This window comes from Myotis daubentonii, chromosome 1 (assembly GCF_963259705.1).
Source record: "Myotis daubentonii chromosome 1, mMyoDau2.1, whole genome shotgun sequence".
NCBI classification, from domain to species: domain Eukaryota; kingdom Metazoa; phylum Chordata; class Mammalia; order Chiroptera; family Vespertilionidae; genus Myotis; species Myotis daubentonii.
In genome coordinates, this window is record NC_081840.1 from 141,508,800 (window position 1) to 141,532,598 (window position 23,799).

Consider the following 23,799-nt stretch of genomic DNA (forward strand, 5'->3'; position numbering starts at 1 on the left):
TTTTGCTGTATTATCTCATTTCATCGTCCTTACAACCTTCTGAAATAAAGTAATAAGATTCTTATTTTGTAGAGGAGGACCTTGAGCCAAAGAAAAGTGAATGAGAAAAAATATCTCTGGGTTATAGAACTAGGAGGTGTGACAGTAAGACATTTGTGATTATGTCTAGCTAATTCTAATTAATTCACTGAACTATACTGCCCTCATATCATGACTATTATACCTTATTTTTTTTTAGAAAATACATACTTCATAAGAAAGTTGTAGAACTTACAATTTTAAAGTGTGTAGTACAATGAAAATTTTAGTTTTAGTTCTTATATTATCTGAAATATTCTAATAACTTACTATATTTTGAAAATATTTTATGTTAATATTAAGTAAGTAATATTACTTATCACCATTTTTTTTCTGTTTTTGGTACACAGCCAGCAAAAAATAACCTCTAAAAATGAAGAAAAAAAGGGACCCCAAAAACCTGAAAGTCATACTCCTGGTAAGACTTCTGATAGTGAATTCGTCTTGGTTGCTGCCATAGATGAAGTAAGAATAAGGAAGTTTTGATAATGAAAGAGAGGGAAAAAATACCAACAATGTGGAAGTTGCATGTATAGTTTTTCTTAAACTCCTTTTTTTAAAAAAATGTATCTTAATGATTTTTTAGAGAGAGGAAGGGAGAGCAACAGAGAGTCAGAAACATCAATGAGAGAGAAACATCTATCAGTTGCCTCCTGCCCACCCGCCACTGGGGATGTGCCAGCAACCACAGTCCCAGAGAATCTGTAAGTTAATAGGCACGGATGTATTCGAGTGAGACTATTTGCAAAACCAGATGGCAGCTTGTTTGGCTTGTGGGCCCTAGTTTGCTGACCCCCTCCTGTAGAGAATAGATGTATGGAAACCTCATAAAGGGCCTGGAAGTCAAAGGAACATTTTTCTTCCTTGGATGAACATCAGTCCAATTTGAAAGCTTTATGCTTCCATGGTCACATGAGATAGGAAGCTAAATTTATTCCATTTGAAATGTTGTTGTTTTCTAGGCCTATGTCTTTCTCTTTCTTTTGCTGAAAAAAATCTTATTCATTTAAGAAGGAACAATAATATTTGTTGGTATACCCCCACACTCTGAGAGAGCCATCTTTTAAGAGCTCATGTTTGACTAGTGCAGTTGAAAGTAGCCAAATAAAGCAGAGAAAGTAGAGAGGTCTAGTTCGTAAGATTGTGGTGATGATTGCATGAAAAGCGCTGGTGGGGAGAGATAAATCTAAGGTGATTGATAGGTTTTCCAATGTCCACTCACTGGCATTTAGATTGGACAGAAAGAATAGAACGACCAGACCTTGGCATGCATCGGTGCCAGGACAACCAAGGTAGGTGCAATGCAATTGGTCAGAGGTCCCGCTGTCACCCCACAAGTGCCCCTCCGAAGGAGGCCCAGGCAATCAGTCAGAGGGGCGATCAATTGTGGGGGCTCCGCAATTGTTCCAAAGAGGGAGGCCCAGGCTACTGTCTTTGGGGTGATCAATAAGGGGGCTCCTGGGAACCAGGGAACTGTTTGTGTGTGGGTGTCAGAGGTGGGTGGGGGGGCATGGACCTGAGACAGCCCGGGCCAGGAGTCAGCCAGGGCTGGAGAGGCCTGGCAAACGGGGCTGCGAAGGCCTACTCTTGCACGAATTTCATGCATCGGGTCTCTAGTATATAACTACTGTTCTTCTGCAGATATTCCAGTTATTTGGTTGCGTCACAACTGTTGTACAAAGGAATTAAACCTTGCTTAGTTGGAGAAAATTGTTAGTGTGATATCTTCATTTCCTTTATAGAAAATTTGATGCTATAGAACATGCTGTCAATCATTAGAATTCTGTATTTTCCATTGTGTCTAAATAGGAATGTTGCTTATTTGACATTATTCTCTAACGTCAATGTTTGATTTATCCCTTTCATGTCTTTATTCCAATAGTTACAGATCTACCGAAAACTCAAGGAGCATGGACCAAAACAAAATCAATGACAGGTACTTTTTGAGATCAATTCAAATAATGTTTTCACATACTGCAATTTTGTTAGAGGCTCCTAAATGCATCCCTGTGTTTGTTTATTCACTAGAAAATTTATAGGACTCACCATATAGTTGTGCTCATACCTGAGATTTATTACAGTGAAAGACCAAAGTAAAATCAGCAAAGAGAAGATGTGTGTGTGTGACAAAGGGTGGAGGACACCAGGCACAAGCTTCCAAGAGACCTCTCCCTGTGAGGTTCGGTGGGGTGCTTGGTTAGTCAGTGTATAATTATGACAACACACATGAAATATGTTATCTTCCAATCTTGTTAGTCTCAATGAGAGGTTTTTATGGCAGGCTAGTCCCATAGACATCTTCCCCATAGCATGTACCCAAATTCTAGATTCCCAGAAAGAAAGCAGGTGTTCAGCATGAATTCCATTGTTTGTCCAAAGTGTTTAGGCTCAGGGAGACCCTCTTCTCAGTTAGGGAAAGGGCAAAACCCTCCCCAGAGTCAGGTTTTCAGACACCAAGTGAAGGGCAGCCATTTAAGCAGGACTTTCTAAGGATAGCAGTCTTAGGCCTCCTGCATGAAATATTTTTGCACAGCAAACCTGACTGACCTTTTAGCCTTGATCTAGGAATTTATTTTAAGAGCAAGTAATATTTAACATGACATGGTACTGGTTTCAGTCACATCATCCATAATTGCTTGTAACGCTGGTTATAATTGTGACTCCTGTTATGTATTTCACAGGTATTTGTACAGAAAATACAAGGGCAATATTCTGATACTGGGGTTTTTATCTTAATTTTAAGGTTACTGTATCCTGAAAATTGCATTAATATGTTGATATACCACATGATAATAGCATATGCAGGGAATACATTATTTTAAACAAAAATTTATAAACCATGTTTTTTAGAGCAGTTTTACGTGCATAGTATAATTGGGTGGAAAGTATAGAGAGTGCCCATATACCACAAATGCAAATTTATCCAGCCTTACTCATTTTTATTAATGAATTAATTTTTTATTAATTTTAGAGAGAAAGGGATAAAGAGACATAGATAGAAACATCATTTATGAGATAGAATTATTGATAGGCTGCCTCCTGCACACCCCACACTGGGTATCGAGCCTACAACCCAGGCATGTGACTCTACTGGGAATCAAACCTTAACCTCCTGGTTCCTAGGTCACTGCTCAACCACTGAGCCATGCAGGCCTGGTGCCTTGCTCATTTTTGACCTCCAGTAACAGTGAAGTATATTTATTACAATGGATGGACGTGCACTGACTCATCATTATCAACCAACGTCCTTAGTTTAAACAGTAAGGTTCACTCTGTGTGTTGTACATGCTATGGATTGTGACAAATGCATGAAAGCACATACCCACCATTAGAATATAGAATCATATCATACAGTATCGCTTCACTGCCCAAAAAATCTTCCGTGCTCTGCTTATTCATGCCTCATTTCTCCCTAAGCCCTGGAAACTTCTGATCTCTTTTACATCTCCCTAGATTTGCCTTTTCCATGAACATTGTATAGTTGGAATCACACAGTGGGTATCTGTTTGAATATTTAAAAAATGAATTCCAAAGTAATTGGATGTAGTAATCGAAGATGTTTGAGGGGCTTAGTTGTTTGTTGTTGTTTTTCATTAGCATAGGATCTGATGACATATACCCTACAAGGTGAAAGAGAATGATTTCTATAGGCATGTTCCACCTAATGGGAAGGTTAAGAAAGATGACCTCACACACTATTGCAGAGCACCAACTATTGGACCACCCTGCTCTATGAGGGGTGTTCAGAGAGACTCTTCCAACTGAAGGAGAAAGCCTCAAGTAGTTCCACTTTATACAACTGGAATCACAAAGTCTTTCCTACTTATCTTCCCATTGGAAATGAAGCCAGAAAGAATTTGTTTCCTCTATTTTACTATGGTGCAAAGTGTAGTGCATAGTGTCAAAGTTTCCTTATGGTATGGGTGTTTCATCCTAGACTAGGTAGTCTGCACCTAAGAGATGGAGGATTTGTATTGTGTTATGGCAAAGAAAGTATACTTTCCTCTAACTGCTCTTAGTGGAAGAAGCCAGAAAGCTCATGCTACTTAAGTTTAACACGGTTAGTCTATAATTCTGTTTCCACTAACAATAAAACTTTTTGTCAGTCCGATGGGGTTTGGTTAGCATTACCTTTCCTTGTACATAGCAGTTCACAGGTAAGTATCAAATTTTGATAGATCCCCTTTTTCATTTTTTTTTTTTTAGCTTTCTATGTTTAAAAAGAGAAAGTAAATGTTCTTAATGCGTTAATGGCCTACCAATAATAATCACTCTAGTACAGTTTTCAGGTGTGGTCCCAAAGTTACACTTTCTAACAATGCATTAACTCAGTACTTTGAAAGCCCTGTATTCTTATTGATTTAAAATGTATTTTACTTTCTTTTGAAATAGTGATGGATGTCCCTGAAAAAGACTCTTTAAGCAGGTAGGATTTTATAAAATTATATGCTTGCTTAGAAAATGCAGAAAAAAGAATCTAATATTTCTAGAGTGCCCTTCTGTGGGCTATACCCTATACCAGTGTTCGACAAACTGCGGCTCATGAGCTACATGCGGCTGTTTGGCCCCTTGAGTGTGGCTCTTTCAGAAAATAACACCTGCGGGCGTGCACCCACAGTGCGAATGAAACTTCGTGGCCCCTGCACAGAAGTCGGTATTTTGTGGAAGAGCCACACTCAAGGGGCCAAACAGCCGCAAGTGGCTCGCGAGCCGCAGTTGGCCGACCACTGGTCTAGGTCATCAGCCAGAAAACCAACAAAGGCTCAGCTAGTTAGAAGAAGCACTGGGTCAAATTCTTTATCTCAGAACTTTTAAGATTTTCACCTATTTCATTTCACGTAGGACTACTATGCATGGGGCTACAAATTTCAGCTGTGATTTTTCTAACTAGTTATTTGTGGTCGTGAAGTGTTGACTGTAGCAGAAAAATCTGTAGTTTCTGGGGACTATCTCCTATATCTCCCCATCTCCCCCCCACCCCCATTTGAATATTTCAGGCATATAAAGGATTCCCTAAGTCCAGGAAGACAATCTTCTCTCACAAGTCAGATGTAGATGTAAAAAAGGACATTTTAACTTTTATGTTGTTTCCATATATTCTATTCCTGTTGAGTTGCTATTGAAACCCATCATATAATCATGATTGATCTTTGCTCCCAGGCTGGACTTGCTGATCCAGACTCTTCAGTCTTCATGTTGACTCACACTTGGATTGAGGGTCACACCTTTCCTTTGGTTTACATACATGTACTCTGTATGCTTAGCCACTATGCCAATTACCAGCACCCTATTCTGGCTGCTGAGCCTCCTAGCTCTAGCCACCCACAGCACCCCTCCCACGAGGGAAAGCTTATATGGAGCTCACTTCTTAGACCAGACTTTTGGGGCTGAATTATCCTTTGAATGTCATGGGTTTTTGTTTTGTTTTTCTGCCAGCAGGTGTTACTTATAGGAATACTAAGCTGCCACAGAGATTCAAATAATGGCACAGGAAAAGATCAGAAGTTCTTTCTCCTTGTTACCATGTCTATACCCCAAGGTCACTTTACATCCTGTGGAGCATCTTTGTTTAGGTAGTGGAAGGCCCCATATCACCTTCTCAGAGTAGTAAGCACCAGATTTCCTGAGGGTCCATAATTGAGGTTGGCCCCTCAAGTGATCTTTTTGCCATAATAATGAAACTTCCCTGAGTGATCTGAATTTACCTCAGGGCTCAAAATATTTAAAATTATGCCTCACATGGAACCAGTCAACAGAAAGCTCTGAATCAAAAGTAGGTTATTGGTAATTATAATTGCTAAGGGCCCATCCCCGACTCATCAGCATGGGTATGTGACCAGTAGGATTGTATCTTCCAAGCCAGTTGGGGTGCTCAGGGAGATTAAGCATCGTTCTCATAAAGATGTGCTGGTGCACAGTTTGAGTAGTAGAGAAGGCATAGTCTTAGTCCAGGCCAGGTCTTGACTTCTATTTGTTTTCTGTGGTTTGTATGATTTGCTACCAAAAGAAGGTAGCATGGTGTTATCTGACTTCATGAGGTAATATATTTGTACATAAATTCAGTTGCCAGTTACATAATAGCTGAGATGCCCTAAAATACAGACCACAAGTTGAGTAGAGGTAATAACCAGAATTAATAACATTTTCTGAAATCTGTAACATTTGAATGTTAGAATCTATGAAAAGTTCACATTGGGAAATATTTGGGAGTCAAAAATAGTTTCAACAAATAATGTTTATAACTAGAGATTTTTTCTTTGCTTTACTGTTCTTCTGACCATATCTTTTGCTGTATTATCTCATTTCATCCTCCTTACAACCTTCTGAAATAAAGTAATAAGATTCTTATTTTGTAGAGGAGGACCTTGAGCCAAAGAAAAGTGAATGAGATAAAATAGCTGTGGGTTATAGAACTAGGAGGTGTGAGTGTAAGACATTTGTGATTATGTCTAGCTAATTCTAATTAATTCACTGAACTATACTGCCCTCATATCATGACTATTATACCTTATTTTTTTTTAGAAAATACATACTTCATAAAAAAGTTGTAGAACTTACAAATTTAAAGTGTGTAGTACAATGAAAATTTTAGTTTTAGTTCTTATATTATCTGAAATATTCTAATAACTTACTATATTTTGAAAATATTTTAATATTAAGAAAGTAAGATTACTTATCACCATTTTTTTGTTTTTTTGGTACACAGCCAGCAAAAAATAACCTCTAAAAATAAAGAAAAAAAGGGACCCGAAAAACCTGAAAGTCATACTCCTGGTAAGACTTCTGATAGTGAATTCGTCTTGGTGTTGCTACCATAGATGAAGTAAGAATAAGGAAGTTTTGATAATGAAAGAGAGGGAAAAAATACCAACAATGTGGAAGAAAAACATGTATAGTTTTTCTTAAACTCCTTTTTTTTTTTTTTAAGAAAAACATGTATTTTATTGATTTTTTAGAGAGAGGAAGGGAGAGGAACAGAGAGTCAGAAACATCAATGAGAGAGAAACATGGATCAGCTGCCTCCTGCACACCCCCCACTGGGGATGTGCCTGCAACCACAGTACATGCTCTTGACTGGAATCGAACTTGGGAGCCTTGAGTCCACAGGCCAACGTTCTATCCACTGAGCCAAACTGGTTATGGCTTAAACTCCTTCTTTATAGAATAGTAGTCTGGTATTATTAACAAAGTTAATTGTAGGTAATTTGAAGTCTGGGACAATATCGTTTGAAAAGAAGTTCATTTATTTAGTTCTGACCCTTAAAGTCCCACACTATATCTTTATGTTAAGATGAAAAAAGATGTTAAGTTAGGATGGTGAAAGTTTCCTCTATGTGTCACATTGTACCAAACTTGATTTGTTCTAAAAATGAATCTTTTGTTTAGTTTTAACTGTGAATGGATTATATTTAGTAAATGAATATTTGTTATTGCGTAATGATTTGTCTCACCAAAAAAGTGACTATAACTAGGAACTCAACTACACTTTCCTGGTATCACAAACAGATGGCAAACAATAAGAGCTAGCACACTTAGCCAGTGCATAAGAATCCTGACAACATTGTTTTATAAAGACATCTGCCCATAGTTCAGAACTGAGAAAGGCAATGCTTGTTGAGAAGCACAGGGTATTCTTCATATTATACCAACAAGGTCTCACTATTGTCAATTTTATTTCTCAGAAGTCAAAACAGAATGATATGTTGACTTTATTAATTTGGTAATTATCAGGAAACTGGAATTTCTTTAGAACAAGAAATTCTCCTTTGCCAATAATCAGAAGAAAATGATAATAAATATTCAAATACCCATCCTGGGACTCAACAAATTATAATAAATGTACAAAAATGTTTCTGAATAACAAAAATGCCAGATGTGGCACCTAGTTCTTTGTCCAATCTGAACTGTCTGAGGACACCTTGGACTTAGTAGACCTTCATCAGTGGGTTTGTGTAGGTTGGCTTTGCAAGTCATACAAAATAAATAAAATAGCATTTGATCTTGAAGGTGCTCATAATGTGGGAGAGGTGTCCCTGGTTTATTACTCTGTTTTTCTAAACAGAGTTTTCAAACAAAATGTCAAAATTCAGTTACTCGTTTTTCAGCTGAATGATCTGCCATTTAACTTTCAGGTGGCTTTCAGGTACTAAGTGTTATTCTGATGTTGCAGAATTGAAACATTTTAAAAACAGTCATCGCTCTTCAAGAGCATGTTAAGTTCATTTTAATTTCCATGGTTTGCTATACTTTATTTAGTGCTAACTGGGTGCCAGGTCGCATTAGGATTTTATAATTATCCTTGTTTCACAATGATATGTCTAGTAACCCTCTTTCACCGAGCAAAGTTATTGTGATATTGACACATTTCCTGTGCTGCACAGAACACTACATCCCTCTGGCTTATGTAATTTATAACTGGAATTTTTCATTTCATATTTCTTTTTTTCACCCATCACCTCTGCTTACTGTGCTCTAGCAACCACCAGTTTGTTCTCTGTAGCCATGGGGTCTGTATCTGTTTTGTTGTCTTAGATTCCACCTGTACGTGTGACCCTATGTTATTGGTTTTCTTTGTCTTATTTCACTTAGCATGAGATCCTCCTGGTCCATCCATGTTTCCATAATTGCAAGAATTCAGTGTTGTTTATGTCTGAGGAGTTTTTCATTATGCATATGCATAATGAGTGTGAGTGTGTGTTTATAAATTCCACATCTTTTTATTGACTTATCTATTGAAGGACACCTATGTTGCTTCCATATCTTGGCTATTGTAAATAAATGCTGTAGTGAACATTGGGGTGCAAATAACTTTGTAAATTCATGTTCATGTTTCTGTTGGATAAAATCCCAGCAGCAGAATGGCAGTTCTATTTTTATTGTTTTGAGGAATGTCCATGCTGCTTTCCACAGTGAAGTACCAATTTACAATCACAGGAACATTGCACCAGGCTTTCTCTTTTCTCCATATCCTCACCAACTCTTATTTACGCACTAGAGGCCTGGTGCACAAATTTTGTGCATTCGGGCGGGAGGAGGGTCCCTCAGATCGGCCTGTGCCCTCTCGCATTCTGGGACGCCTCGGGAAATAAGGACCTGCTGGCTTACGTCTGCTCCCGTGTGGCAGAGGGCAGGCCCAATCCCTAGGTGCAGCCCCTGGTCGAGCTCAGAGCAGGGCCTACTGGGGAGTTGGGGCGCCACCCCTTGTCATGCACAGAGCAGGGTCGAAGGGGAGGTTGTGGCACCACCCCCTGTCATGCACAGAGAAGGTCCAATCAGGGGGTTGGGGCGCTGCCCCCTGTCACGCACACAGCAGGGCCCATCTGGGGGTTGGGGCACCGCCCTCTATCACCCACAGAGCAGGGTCGATCAGGGGGTTGGGGCGCCGCCACTCTCACACTCAGGGCAGGGTCAATGGGGAGGTTATGGCTCTACCCCGTCACACACAGAGCAGGGCCCGTGAGGGGGAGGGGGGTGTTGGGCGCCGCACCCTGTCACACACAGAGCCTCAGGGCGATCAGGGGGTTGGGGAGGTCCCCCTTATCAGGCACAGAGCTGGGCTGATCAGATGGTTGGGGCGCCTTCCCCTGTCACTAACAGGGCAGGGTGGATAGGGAGGTTGTGGCCCCGCCCCCTGTCACACACAGAGCCACAGGGCGATCAGGGGGTTTGGGCGCTGCCCCTGTGATGCTGATCCTGGTGCCGGGAGGCCTCGCGACTCCGCTGATCCCGGTGCTGAGACGCATATTACCCTTTTACTCTATAGGGTAGAGGCCTGGTGCTCGGGTGGGTGCCGGCTGGTTTGCCCTGAAGTGTGTCTTGGATCAGGGTGGGGGTCCCCACTGGGGTGCCTGGCCAGCCTGGGTGAGGGGATGATGGTTGTTTGCAGCTGGTCACACATCCTTCGGGGTGGGGGTCCCCACTGGGGTGCCTGGCCAGCCTGGGTGAGGGGATGATGGCTGTTTGCAGCTGGTCGCACACCCTTCAGGGTGGAGGTCCCCACTGGGGTGCCTGGCCATTCTGGCTGAGTGGCTGAGGGCTGTTTTCAGGCTGGGGGTGACTGAAGCTCCCAACCGCTCCTTTTTTTCTTTTTTCTTTTTCTATTCTGGGCCAGCTTTAGCTTTGAGGCTTGGCTCCAGCTCTTAGGCCTCCACTGCTGAAAGTAGGTTTCTGGCCTTTGCTTACAATGTTGCGATCCTGCTGGCTGAAGCCCGGCGCATTCTGGCCTTTGCTTACAATGTTGCGATCCTGATGGCTCAGAGGCCGGCAGCGGCAGGTGGGGAACGTTGGAGTCCTCCGTCACTGAAGCAAGCAAGCCTCATGTTAGTTTCAAGCTGCCTGGCTGCCGGCCGCCATCTGGCTGGCAGTTAATTTGCATATCACCCTGATTAGGCAATGGGAAGGGTAGCGGTCGTACACCAATTACCATGTTTCTCTTTTATTAGATAGGATATTTTGATGACAGCCATTCTGAGAGGAGTAAGGAGGTACTTCCTTATGAATTTCATTTGCATTTCCCAGATTAGTGATGTTGAGCTATTTTTTTCCTTAATTTTTAAAAGAAATGTTTTTATTGACATTAGAGGGAGAGGAAAGAAAAGGGAGAGAGAGAGACTGAAACATCAATGAGAGAGAGCCATAACATCCATGAGCTGCCTCCTGCACACCCCCTCCTGGGGATCAAATCTGCCACCCCGGCATCTGCCAAGCCCTGGAATATCGCCAGCGACCTCTTGGTGCATGGGGTAATGGACTCCATCTACTGAACCACACTGGCTGGGCCTATGTCTTTGTTTTAATGAGGAAGAAACTGAGAGGCTTGCAGGTGACTTCCCTAGCTTTTTAGAGGCTTGGGTTAATCGCATGCTCATGCCTAAACCAATTAGAGGTAAACTAGTGACTCTGATGAGCTTATTATAATCATTTCTCCTTTTGGAAGTGATACACAAAGAAGATACCTACTTCTTTGTGTATCAGGACAGTGAATGTACAAATAGAATTGTGGTTCTCCAGCAAGAATGAAGACTAAGGTCAAAAGCCAGATATACTTACTGCAGGGATTCATTGGAGTTTTGAGCAGAAGAGGAACAAGATTAGATTTGATAAGGGCCCTCTGATTGTGGTGTGAAGCAGGGATCACCAACTTTTCTCTGCAAAGGGCCTGATTTTGTCCATGTGGCCTGTCATATCTACTCAAGTCTGCGATTGTAGTGTGAGAGCAGTCCTAGAGAATCTGTAAGTTAATAGGCACGGATGTATTCCAGTGAAAGTATTTGCAAAACCAGCTGGCAACTTGTATTGGTCTGTGGGCCCTAGTTTGCTGACCCATCCTGTAGAGAATAGATGGACAGAAATCTCATAAAGGGCCTGGAAGACAAAAGAACATTTTGCCTCCTTGGATGAGCATCAGTCCAATTTGAAAGATTTATGCTTCCATGGTCAAATGAGATAGGAAGCTAAATTTATTCCATTTGAAATGTTGTTTTTTTCTAGGCTTATCTCTTTCTCATTTCTTTTGCTTAAACAAATCTTATTCATTTAAGAAGGAACAATATTTGTTGGTATTCCCCCACACTCTGAGAGAGGCATCTTTTAGGGGCTCATGTTTGACTAGTGCCATTGACAGTAGCCAAATAAAGCAGAGAAAGTAGAGAGGTCTAGTTCATATGATTGTGGTGATGATTACATGTAAAGAGCATTTCCTTTATAGAAACTTTGATACTATAGAACATGTTGTTAATCATTAGAATTCTGTATTTTCTATTGTGACTAAATAGGAATGTTGCTTATTTCACATTATTTTCTAACATCAATGTTTGATTTATCCCTTTCATGTCTTTATTCCAATAGTTACAGATCTACCGAAAACTCAAGAAGCATGGACCAAAACCAAATCAATGACAGGTACGTTTTGAAATGAATTCAAATAATGTTTTCACATAATGCAATTTTGTTAGAGGTTCCTAAATCCATCCCTAGATTTCTGTCATCCCTAGGAAGAGTGAAATCTAAAGTGATTGATAGGTTTCCAGGTAGTGCACTGGCATTTAGATCGGACATACAGAATAGGATGACCTCGCTATGGCACACACTGGCGCCAGGCCAACCAAGGTGGGTGCAATGCAATTGGCCAGAGGGCCCGCTGTCACCCCACAATTGCTCCTGGGAAGGAGGCCCAGGCACCCAGTCAGAGAGGCGATCAATCAGAGGACTCCGCAATCATCCCAAAGAGGGAGGCCCAAGCTACTATCTGTGGGGTGATCAATCAGCGGGCTCTGGGGATCCTGGGAACTTGGGGTGTGTGTGGGTGGCAGATGTGGGTGGGGGGCATGGCCCCAAGGCAGCCTGGGCCATGAGACAGCCGGGGCTGCGAAGGCCTACTCTTGCACGAATTTCATGCATCGGGTCTCTAGTATATGATAACTACTGTTCTTCTGCAGTTATTCCAGTTACTCGGTTGTGTCACAACTGTTGTACAAAGGAATTAAACCTTGTTTAGTTGGAGAAAATTGTCAGTGTGATGTCTTCATTTCCTTTATAGAAACTTTGATACTATAGAACATGTTGTTAATCATTAGAATTCTATAATTTCTATTGTTACTAAATAGAAATGTTGCTTATTTCATATTATTTTCTAACATCAGTGTTTGATTTATCCCTTTCATGTCTTTATACCAATAGTTACAGATCTACCGAAAACTCAAGAAGCATGGACCAAAACCAAATCAATGACAGGTACTTTTTGAAATCAATTCAAATAATGTTTTCACATAATGCAATTTTGTTAGAGGCTCCTAAATCCATCCCTGCGTTTGTTTATTCACTAGAAAATTTATAGGACTCACCATATAGTTGTGCTCATACCTGAGATTTATTATAGTGAAAGACTAAAGTAAAATCAGTAAAGAGAAGATGTGTGTGTGTGACAAAGGGTGGAGGACACCAAACACAAGCTTCCAAGAGTCCTCTCCCTGTGAGGTTACGTGGAGTGCTTGGTTAGTCAGTGTATAATTATGACAACACATGTGAAATATGTTATCTTCCAATCTTGTTAGTCTCAATGAGAGGTTTTTATGGCAGGCTAGTCCCATAGACATCTTCCCCATAGCATGTACCCAAATTCTAGATTCCCAGAAAGAAAGCAGGTGTTCAGCATGAACCCCATTGGTTGTCCAAAGTGTTTAGGCTCAGGGAGCCCCTCTTCTCAGTTAGGGAAAGGGGAAACCCTCCCCAGATTCAGGTTTTCAGACACCAACTGAATGGCAGCCATTTAATCAGGACTTTCTAAGGATAGCAATCAGAGGCCTGCTGCATAAAATATTTTTGCACTGCAAAACTGACTGACCTTTTAGCCTTGATCTAAGAATTTATTTCAAGAGCATGTAATATTTAACATAACATGGTACTGGTTTCAGTCACATCATCCATAATTGCTTGTAATGCTGGTTACATTTGTGACTCTTGTTATGTATTTCTCAGGTATTTGTACATATATTACCAGGGAAATATTCTGATACTGGGGTTTTTATCTTAATTTTAAGGTTACTGTATCTTGAAAATTGCAGTAATATGTTGATATACCATATGTTAATAGCAGATGCAGGGAATACATTATTTTAAACAAAAATTTATAAACCATATTTTTTAGAGCAGTTTTAGGTGCACAGTATAATTGGGTGGAAAGTATAGAGAGTGCCCATATACCACAAATGCAAATATACACAGCCTCACTAATTTTTATTAATGAATTAATTTTTTATTGATTTCAGAGAGAAAGGGATAAAGAGACATAGATAGAAACATCAATTATGAGATAGAATTATTGATAGGCTGCCTCCTGCACACCCCACACTGGGTATCGAGCCTACAACCCAGGCATGTGACACTACTGGGAATCAAACCTTAACCTCCTGGTTCCTAGGTCACTGCTCAACCACTGAGCCACACAGGCATGGTGCCTTGCTCATTTTTGACCTCCAGTAACAGTGAAGTATATTTATTACAATGGATGGACGTGCACTGACTCATCATTATCAACCAACGTCCTTAGTTTAAATAGTAAGGTTCACTCTGTGTGTTGTACATGCTATGGATTGTGACAAATGCATGAAAGCACATACCCACCATTAGAATATAGAATCATATCATACAGTATCGCTTCACGGCCCTAAAAATCTTCTGTGCTCTGCTTATTCATGCCTCATTTCTCCCTAAGCCCTGGAAACTTCTGATCTCTTTTACGTCTCCCTAGATTTGCCTTTTTCTGAACATTGTATAGTTGGAATCACACAGTGGGTATCTGTTTGAATATTTAAAAAATGAATTCCAAGGTAATTGGATGTAGTAATCTAAGATGTTTGAGGGGCTTAGTTGTTTGTTGTTGTTTTTCATTAGCATAGGATCTGATGACATATACCATACAAGCTGAAAGAGAATGATTTCTATAGGCATGTTGACCTAATGGGAAGGTTAAGAAAGATGAACTCACACACTATTGCAGAGCACCAACTATTGGACCACCATGCTCTATGAGGGGTGTTCAGAGAGACTCTTCCAACTGAAGGAGACAGCCTCAAGTAGTTCCACTTTATACAACTGGAATCACAAAGTCTTTCCTACTTATCTTCCAATTGGAAATGAAGCCAGAAAGAATTTGTTTCCTCTATTTTACTATGCTGCAAAGTGTAGTGCCTAGTGTCAAAGTTTCCTTATGGTATGGGTGTTTCATCCTAGACTAGCTAGTCTGCACCTAAGCGCTGGGAATTTGTATTGTGTTATGGCAAAGAAAGTATACTTTCCTCTAACTGCTCTTAGTGGAAGAAGCCAGAAAGCTCATGCTACTTAAGTTGGACAGAGTTAGTATAATTCTGTTTCCACTAACAATAAAACTTTTTGTCATTCCGATGGGGTTTGGTTAGCATTGTTTTTCCTTGTACATAGCAGTTCACAGGTAAGTATCAAATTTTGATAGATCCCAGTTTTCATATTTTTTAGCTTTATATGTTTAAAAAGAGAAAGTAAATGTTCTTAATGCGTTAATGGCCTACCAATAATATTCACTCTAGTACAGTTTTCAGGCCTGCTCCCAAAGTTACACTTTCTAACAATGCATTAACTCACTACTTTGAAAGCCCCGTATTGTTATTGATTTAAAATGTATTTTACTTTCTTTTGAAATAGTGATGGATGTCCCTGAAAAAGACTCTTTAAGCAGGTAGGATTTTATAAAATTATATGCTTGCTAAGAAAATGCAGAGAAAAGAAACTAATATTTCTAGAGTGCCCTTCTGTGAGCTATACCCTATACCAGTGTTCGACAAACTGCGGCTCATGAGCTACATGCGGCTGTTTGGCCCCTTGAGTGTGGCTCTTTCAGAAAATAACACCTGCGGGCGTGCACCTACAGTGCGAATGAAACTTCGTGGCCCCTGCACAGAAGTCGGTATTTTGTGGAAGAGCCACACTCAAGGAGCCAAACAGCCGCATGTGGCTCGCGAGCCGCAGTTGGCCGACCACTGGTCTAGGTCATCATCCAGAAAACCAACAAAGGCTCAGCTAGTTAGAAGAAGCACTGGGTCAAATTCTTTATCTCAGAACTTTTATGATTTTCACCTATTTCATTTCACGTAGGACCACTATGCATGGGGCTACAAATTTCAGCTGTGATTTTTCTAACTAGTTATTTGGGGTCGCGAAGTGTTGATGGTAGCAGAAAAATCTGTAGTTTCTGGGGACTATCTCCTATATCCACCCATCTCCCATCCCCCATTCCCCTCTTGAATTTTTCCGGCATATAAAGGATTCCCTAAGTCCAGGAAGACAATCTTCTCTCACAAGTCAGATGGAGATGTAAAAAAGGACATTCTAACTTTTATGTTGTTTCCATATATTCTATTGCTGTTGAGTTGCTATTGAAACCCATCATATAATCATGATTGATCTATGCTCTCAGGCTGGACTTGCTGATTCAGATTCTTGAGTCTTCATGTTGACTCACACTTGGACTTGGGGGTCACACCATTTTTTTGGTTTACATACATGTACTCTGTATGCTTAGCCACTATGCCAATTACCAGCACCCTATTCTGGCTGCTGGGCCTCCTAGCTCTAGCCACCCACAGCCCCGCTCCCACATGGGAAACTTATATGGAGCTCACTTCTTTGCCCAGACCTTTGTGGCTGACTTTTCCTTTGAGCATCATGGGGTTTTTTGCTTTGTTTTGTCTTGTTTTGTTTTTCTGCCAGCAGGTGTTACTTACAACAATTCTAAGCTGCCACAGAGATTCAAATAATGGCACAGGAAAAGATCAGAAGTTCTTTCTCCTTGTTACCAGGTCTATACCCCAAGGTCACTTTACATACTGTGGAGCATCTTTGTTTAGGTAGTTGAAGGTCCCATATCACCTTCTCAGAGTAGTAAGCACCAGATTTCCTGAGGGTCCATAATTGAGGATGGGCCCTCAATTGATCTCTTTGCCATAATAATGAAACTTCCCTGAGTGATCTGAATTTACCTCAGGGTTCAAAATATTTAAAATTATGCCTCACATGGAACCAGTCAATAGAAAGCTCTGAATCAAAAGTAGGTTATTGGTAATTACAATTGCTAAGGTCCCATCCCCGACTCATCAGCATGGGTATGTGACCAGTAGGATTGTATCTTCCAAGACAGTTGGGGTGGTTCAGGGAGATTAAGCATCGTTGTCATAAAGATCTGCTGGTTCACAGTTTGAGTAGTGGAGAAGGCATAGTCTTATTCCAGGCCAGGTCTTGACTTCTATTAGTTTTCTGTGGTTTGTATGGTTTGCTACCAAAAGAAGGTAGCATGGTGTTATCTGACTTCATGAGGTAATATATTTGTACATAAATTCAGTTGCCAGTTACCTAACAGCTGAGATGCCCTAAAATACAGAGCACAAGTTGAGTAGAGGTAATAACCAGAATTAATAACAATTTCTGAAATCTGTCACATTTGAATGTTAGAAACTATGAAAAATTCACATTGGGATTCATAGTATTTGGGATTCAAAGATAGTTTCCACAAATAAAGTTTATAACTAGATTTTTTCTTTGCTTTACTGTTCTTCTGAGCATATCTTTTGCTGTATTATCTCATTTCATCGTCCTTACAACCTTCTGAAATAAAGTAATAAGATTCTTATTTTGTAGAGGAGGACCTTGAGCTAAAGAAAAGTGACTGAGAAAAAATATCTGTGGGTTATAGAACTAGGAGGTGTGAGTGTAAGACATTTGTGATTATGTCTAGCTAATTCTAATTAATTCACTGCACTATACTGCCCTCATATCATGACTATTATACCTTATTTTTTTTTTTAGAAAATACATACTTCATAAAAAAGTTGTAGAACTTACAATTTTAAAGTGTGTAGTATAATGAAAATTTCAGTTTTACTTCTTATATTATCTGAAATATTCTAATAACTTACTACATTTTGAAAATATTTTATGTTAATATTAAGAATGTAATATTACTTATCACCATTTTTTTCTTTGTTTGGTACGCAGCCAGCAAAAAATAACCTCTAAAAATATAGAAAAAAAGGGACCTGAAAAACCTGAAAGTCATACTCCTGGTAAGACTTCTGATAGTGAATTTGTCTTGGTGTTGCTACAATAGATGAAGTAAGAATAAGGAATTTTTGATAATGAAAGAGAGGAAAAAAATACCAACAATGTGGAAGTTGCATGCATGCTTTCTTAATCTCTTTTTTAATAGAATAGTATTCAGTATGATTAACAAAGTTAATTGTAGGTAATTTAAAGTCTGGGGCAATATCATTTGAAAAGAAGTTCATTTATTAATTCTGACCCCTATAATCCCACACTATATCTTTATGTTAAACAGAAAAACGATGTGCCTTGAGCGGTTTGGCTCGGTGGATAGAGTGTCTGCCTTTGGACCAAAGGGTCCCAGGTTCGATTTCACTCAAGGGCGTGTACCTTGGTTGCGGGCACATCCCCAGTGGGGAGATTTGTAGGAGGCAGCTGAATGTATGTCTCTCTTATCGATGTTCATAACTCTCTATCCCACTCCCTTCTCCTCTGTAAAAACTAAATATATTAAAAAAAGAAAAGCGATGTTAAGTTAGGATGGTGTATGTTTCCTCTATGTGTCACATTATAACAAACTGGACTTGTTCTAAAAATGGATTTTTGTTTAGTAACCTTAACTAGGAACTCAACTATACTTTCCTGGTATCAGAAACAGATGGCAAACAATAAGAGGTGCAACACTTAGCCAGTGTGCAAGAATCCTGACAACATTGTTTTATAAAGACATCTGCCCATAGTTCAGAACTCAGAAAGGCAATGCTTGTTGAGAAGAACAGGGTATTCTTCATATTATATCAACAAGGTCTCACTATTGTCAACTTTATTTCTCAGAAGTCAAAACAGAATGATACGTTGACTTCATTAATTTGGTAATTATCAGGACACTGGAATTTCTTTAGAACAAGAAATTCTCCTTTGCCAATAATCAGAAGAAAATGATAATAAATATTCAAATACCCATCCTGGGACTCAACAAATTATAATAAATGTACAAAAATGTTTCCCAATAACAAAAATTCCAGAAGTGGCACCTAGTTCTTTGTATAACCTGAACTGTCTGAGGACACCTTGGACTTGGTAGACCTTCATCAGAGGGTTTGTGTAGGTTGGCTTTACAAGTTACAGGAAATAAAATGAAATAGCATTTTGATCTTGAAGGTGCTCATTGTGTGGGAGAGGTGTCCCTGGTTTATTTCTCTGTTTTTCTAAACAGAATTTTCAAAGAAAATGTCAAAATACAGTTACTCATTTTTCAGCTGAATGGTCTGCCATTTAACTTTCAGGTGGCTTTCAGGTACTAAGTGTTATTCTGATGTTGCAGAATTGAAACATTTTAAAAACAGTCATCTCCCTTTAAGAGCATGTTAAATTCATTTTAATTTCCATAATTTGCTATACTTTATTTAGTGCTTACTAGGTGCCCGATCGCATTAGGACTTTATAATTATCCTTGTTTCACAATGATGTGTCTAGTAACCCTCTATCACCGAGCAAAGTTATCGTGATATTGACACATTTCCTGTGCTGCACAGAACACTACATCCCTCTGGCTTATGTACTTTATAACTGGAATTTTTCATTTCATATTTCTCTTTTTCACCCATCACCTCTGCTTACTGTGCTCTAGCAACCACCAGTTTGTTCTCTGTAGCCAAGGGGTCTGTATCTGTTTTGTTGTTTTAGATTCCACCTGTAAGTGAGACCCTATGGTGTTTGTTTTCTTTGTCTTATTTCACTTAGCATAAGATCCTCGTGGTCCATCCATGTTTCCATAAAAGGCAAGAATTCAGTGTTTGTTTTTTGTTCTAGGAGTTTTTCATTATGCATATGCATAATGAGTGTGAGTGTGTGTTTATAAATTCCACATCTTTTTATTGACTTATCTATTGAAGGACACCTATGTTGCTTCCATATCTTGGCTTTTGTAAATAAATGCTGTAATGAACACAAGGGTGCAAATAACTTAGTAAATTCGTGTTCATGTTTCTGTTGGATAAATACCCAGCAGTAGAATGGCAGTTCTATTTTTATTTTTTTGAGGAATGTCCATGCTGCTTTCCACAGTGACTGTACCAATTTCCAATCACAGGAACAGTGCACAAGGCTTTCTCTTTTCTCCATATCATCGCCAACACTTATTTATTCATATTTTGATCACAGCCATTCTGAGAGGAGTGAGGAGGTACTTCCTTATACGTTTCATTTGCATTTCCCAGATTAGTGATGTTGAGCTATGTGTTTCCTCAAATATTTTTAAAATATGTTTTAATTTACATTAGAGTGAGAGGAAAGAAAATGGAGAGAGACTGAAACATCAATGAGAGAGAGCCTTCACATCCATGGGCTGCCTCCTGCACACCCCCTCCTGGGGATCAACCATGCCACCCTGGCTGGCATCTGCCCTGCCCTGGAATATCACCAGCGACCTCTTGGTGCATGGGGTAATGGGCTCCATCTCCTGAACCACACTGGCTGGGCCTATGTCTTTGTTTTAATGAGGAAGAAACTGAGAGGCTTGCAGGTGACTTCCCTAGCTTTTTATAGGCTTGGGTTAATCGCATGCTCATACCTAAACCAATTAGAGGTAAACGAGTGACTGTGATGAGCTTATTATAATCATTTCTCCTTTTGGAAGTGATACACAAAGAAGATACCTACTTCTTTGTGTATCAGGACAGTGAAAGTACAAATAGAGTTGTGGTTCTCCAGCAAGAATGAAGACTAAGGGCAAAAGCCAGAAATATTTACTGCAGGGATTCATTGGTGTTTTGAGCAGAAGAGGAATAAGATGAGATGTGATAAGGGCCCTCTGATTGTGCTGTGAAGCAGGGATCACCAACCTTTCTCTACAAAGGGCCTGATTTTGGTCTATGTGGTCTGTCATATCTACTCAAGTCTGCCATTGTAGTGTGAGAGCAGTCTTAGAGAATCTTTAAGTTAATGGTCACGGATGTATTCGAGTGAGATTATTTGCAAAACAAGATGGCAGCTTGTTTGGCCTGTGGGCCCTAGTTTGCTGACCCCTCCTGTAGAGAATAGATGTATGGAAACCTCATAAAGGGTCTGGAAGACAAAGGAACATTTTGCCTCCTTGGATGAACATCAGTCCAATTTGAAAGCTTTATGCTTCCATGGTCACATGAGATAGTAAGCTAAATTTATTCCATTTGAAATGTTGTTTTCTCGGCCTATGTCTTTCTCATTTCTTTTGCTGAAACAAATCTTATTCATTTAAGAAGGAAGAATAATATTTGTTGGTATACCCCCGCACTCTGAGAGAGACATCTTTTAAGAGCTCATGTTTGACTAGTGCAGTTGAAAGTAGCCAAATAAAGCAGAGAAAGTAGAGAGTTCTAGTTCATAAGATTGTGCTGTTGATTGCATGAAAAGAGCTGGTGGGGAGAGATAAATCTAAGGTGATTGATAGGTTTCCAGGTAGTGCACTGGCATTTAGATCGGACATAAAGAATAGAACGACCATACCTTGGCATGCACCGGTGCCAGGACAACCAAGGTGGGTGCAATGCAATTGGTCAGAGGGCCCGCTGTCACCCCACAAGTGCCCCTCCGAAGGAGGCCCAGGCAACCAGTCAGAGGGGTGATCGATCCTGGGGGGGCTCCGCAATTGTTCCAAAGAGGGAGGCCCAGGCTACTGTCTGTAGGGTGATCAATCAGCGGGCTCTGGGGATCCTGGGAACTTGGGGTGTGTGTGGGTGGCAGATGTGGGTGGGGGGCATGGCCCCGAGGCAGCCCGAGCCAGGAGACAGCCGGGGCTGGGAAGGCCTACTCTTGCACGAATTTCATGCATCGGGTCTCTAGTATATGATAACTACTGTTCTTCTGCAGTTATTCCAGTTACTCGGTTGTGTCACAACTGTTGTACAAAGGAATTAAACCTTGTTTAGTTGGAGAAAATTGTCAGTGTGATGTCTTCATTTCCTTTATAGAAACTTTGATACTATAGAACATGTTGTTAATCATTAGAATTCTATAATTTCTATTGTGACTAAATAGGAATGTTGCTTATTTCACATTATTTTCTTACATCAATGTTTGATTTATCCCTTTCTTGTCTTTATTCCAATAGGTACAGATCTACCAAAAACTCAAGAAGCATGGACCAAAACAAAATCAATGACAGGTACTTTTTGAAATCAATTCAAATAATTTTTTCACAAAATGCATTGTTGTTAGAGGTTCCTAAGAGCATCCCTAGATTTGTTTATTCACTAGAAAATTTATAGGACTCAGTATATAGTTGTGCTCATACCTGAGATTTATTACAGTGAAAGACCTTGGTAAAATCAGCGAAGAGAAGAGGTGTGTGTGACAAAGGATGGGGGACACCAGGCATAAGCTTCCAAGAGTCCTCTCCCTGTGAGGTTACGTGGGGTGCTTGGTTAGTCAGTGTATAATTATGACAACACACGTGAAATATATTATCTTCCAATCTTTTTAGTCTCAATGAGAAGTTTTTATGGCAGGCTAGTCCCATAGACATCTTCCCCATAGCATGTACCCAAATTGTAGATTCCCAGAAAGAAAGCAGGTGTTCAGCATGAACCCCATTGGTTGTCCAAAGTGTTTAGGCTCAGGGAGCCCCTCTTCTCAGTTAGGGAAAGGGGGAAACCCTCCCCAGATGCAGGTTTTCAGACACCAACTGAAGGGCAGCCATTCAAGCAGGACTTTCTAAGGATAGCAATCAGAGGCCTGCTGCATAAAATATTTTTGCACAGCAAAACTGACTGACCTTTTAGCCTTGATCTAAGAATTTATTTCAAGAGCATGTAATATTTAACATAACATGGTACTGGTTTCAGTCACATCATCCATAATTGCTGGTAATGCTGGTTACCCTTGTGACTCTTGTTATGTATTTCACAGGTATTTTTACATAAATTACCAGGGCAATATTCTGATACTGGGGTTTTTATCTTAATCTTAAGGTTACTGTATCTTGAAAATTGCATTAATATGTTGATATACCATATGTTAATAGCAGATGCAGGGAATACATTATTTTAAACAAAAATTTATAAACCATATTTTTTAGAGCAGTTTTAGGTGCACAGTATAATTGGGTGGAAAGTATAAGGAGTGCCTATATACCACAAATGCAAATATACACAGCCTAACCCATTTTTATTAATGAATTAATTTTTTATTGATTTCAGAGAGAAAGGGATAAAGAGACATTGATAGAAACATCAATTATGAGATAGAGTTATTGATATGCTGCCTCCTGCACACCCCACACTGGGTATCGAGCCTACAACCCAGGCATGTGACACTACTGGGAATCAAACCTTAACCTCCTGGTTCCTAGGTCACTGCTCAACCACTGAGCCACACAGGCATGGTGCCTTGCTCATTTTTGACCTCCAGTAACAGGGAAGTATATTTATTACAATGGATGGACGTGCACTGACTCATCATTATCAACCAACATCCTTAGTTTAAACAGTAAGGTTCACTCTGTGTGTTGTACATGCTATGGATTGTGACAAATGCATGAAAGCACATACCCACCATTAGAATATAGAATCATATCATACAGTATCGCTTCACTGCCCTAAAAATCTTTTGTGCTCTGCTTATTCATGCCTCATTTCTCCCTAAGCCCTGGAAACCTCTGATCTCATTTACGTCTCCCTAGATTTGCCTTTTCCTGAACATTGTATAGTTGGAATCACACAGTGGGTATCGGTTTGAATATTTAAAAAATGAATTCCAAAGTAATTGGATGTAGCTATCTAAGATGTTCGAGGGCCTTAGTTGTTTGTTATTGTTTTTCATTAGCATAGGATCTGATGGCATATACCATACAAGGTGAAGGAGAATGATTTCTCTAGGCATGTTCCACCTAATGGGAAGGTTAAGAAAGATGACCTCACACACTATTGCAGAGCACTAACTATTGGAAAACCCTGCTCTATGAGGGGTGTTCAGAGAGACTCTTCCAACTGAAGGAGACAGCCTCAAGTAGTTCCACTTTATACAACTGGAATCACAAAGTCTTTCCTACTTATCTTCCAATTGGAAATGGAGCCAGAAACAATTTGTTTCCTCTATTTTACTATGCTGCAAAGTGTAGTGCCTAGTGTCAAAGTTTCCTTATGGTATGGGTGTTTCATCCTAGACTAGCTAGTC

General features: G+C 39.9%; 1 protein-coding gene across 1 annotated transcript in view; it reads left to right on the plus strand.

The window, feature by feature from the left end:
- Positions 1-23,799, plus strand: part of LOC132235830 (ankyrin repeat domain-containing protein 36C-like) — a 165,488-nt gene that overhangs the window by 25,002 nt on the left and 116,687 nt on the right. Inside the window, exons 7-8 of the mRNA XM_059698882.1 lie at positions 11,926-11,979; positions 12,757-12,810. Coding sequence (XP_059554865.1) covers positions 11,926-11,979; positions 12,757-12,810 — 108 coding nt within the window. The remainder of the gene's footprint in view (positions 1-11,925; positions 11,980-12,756; positions 12,811-23,799) is intronic.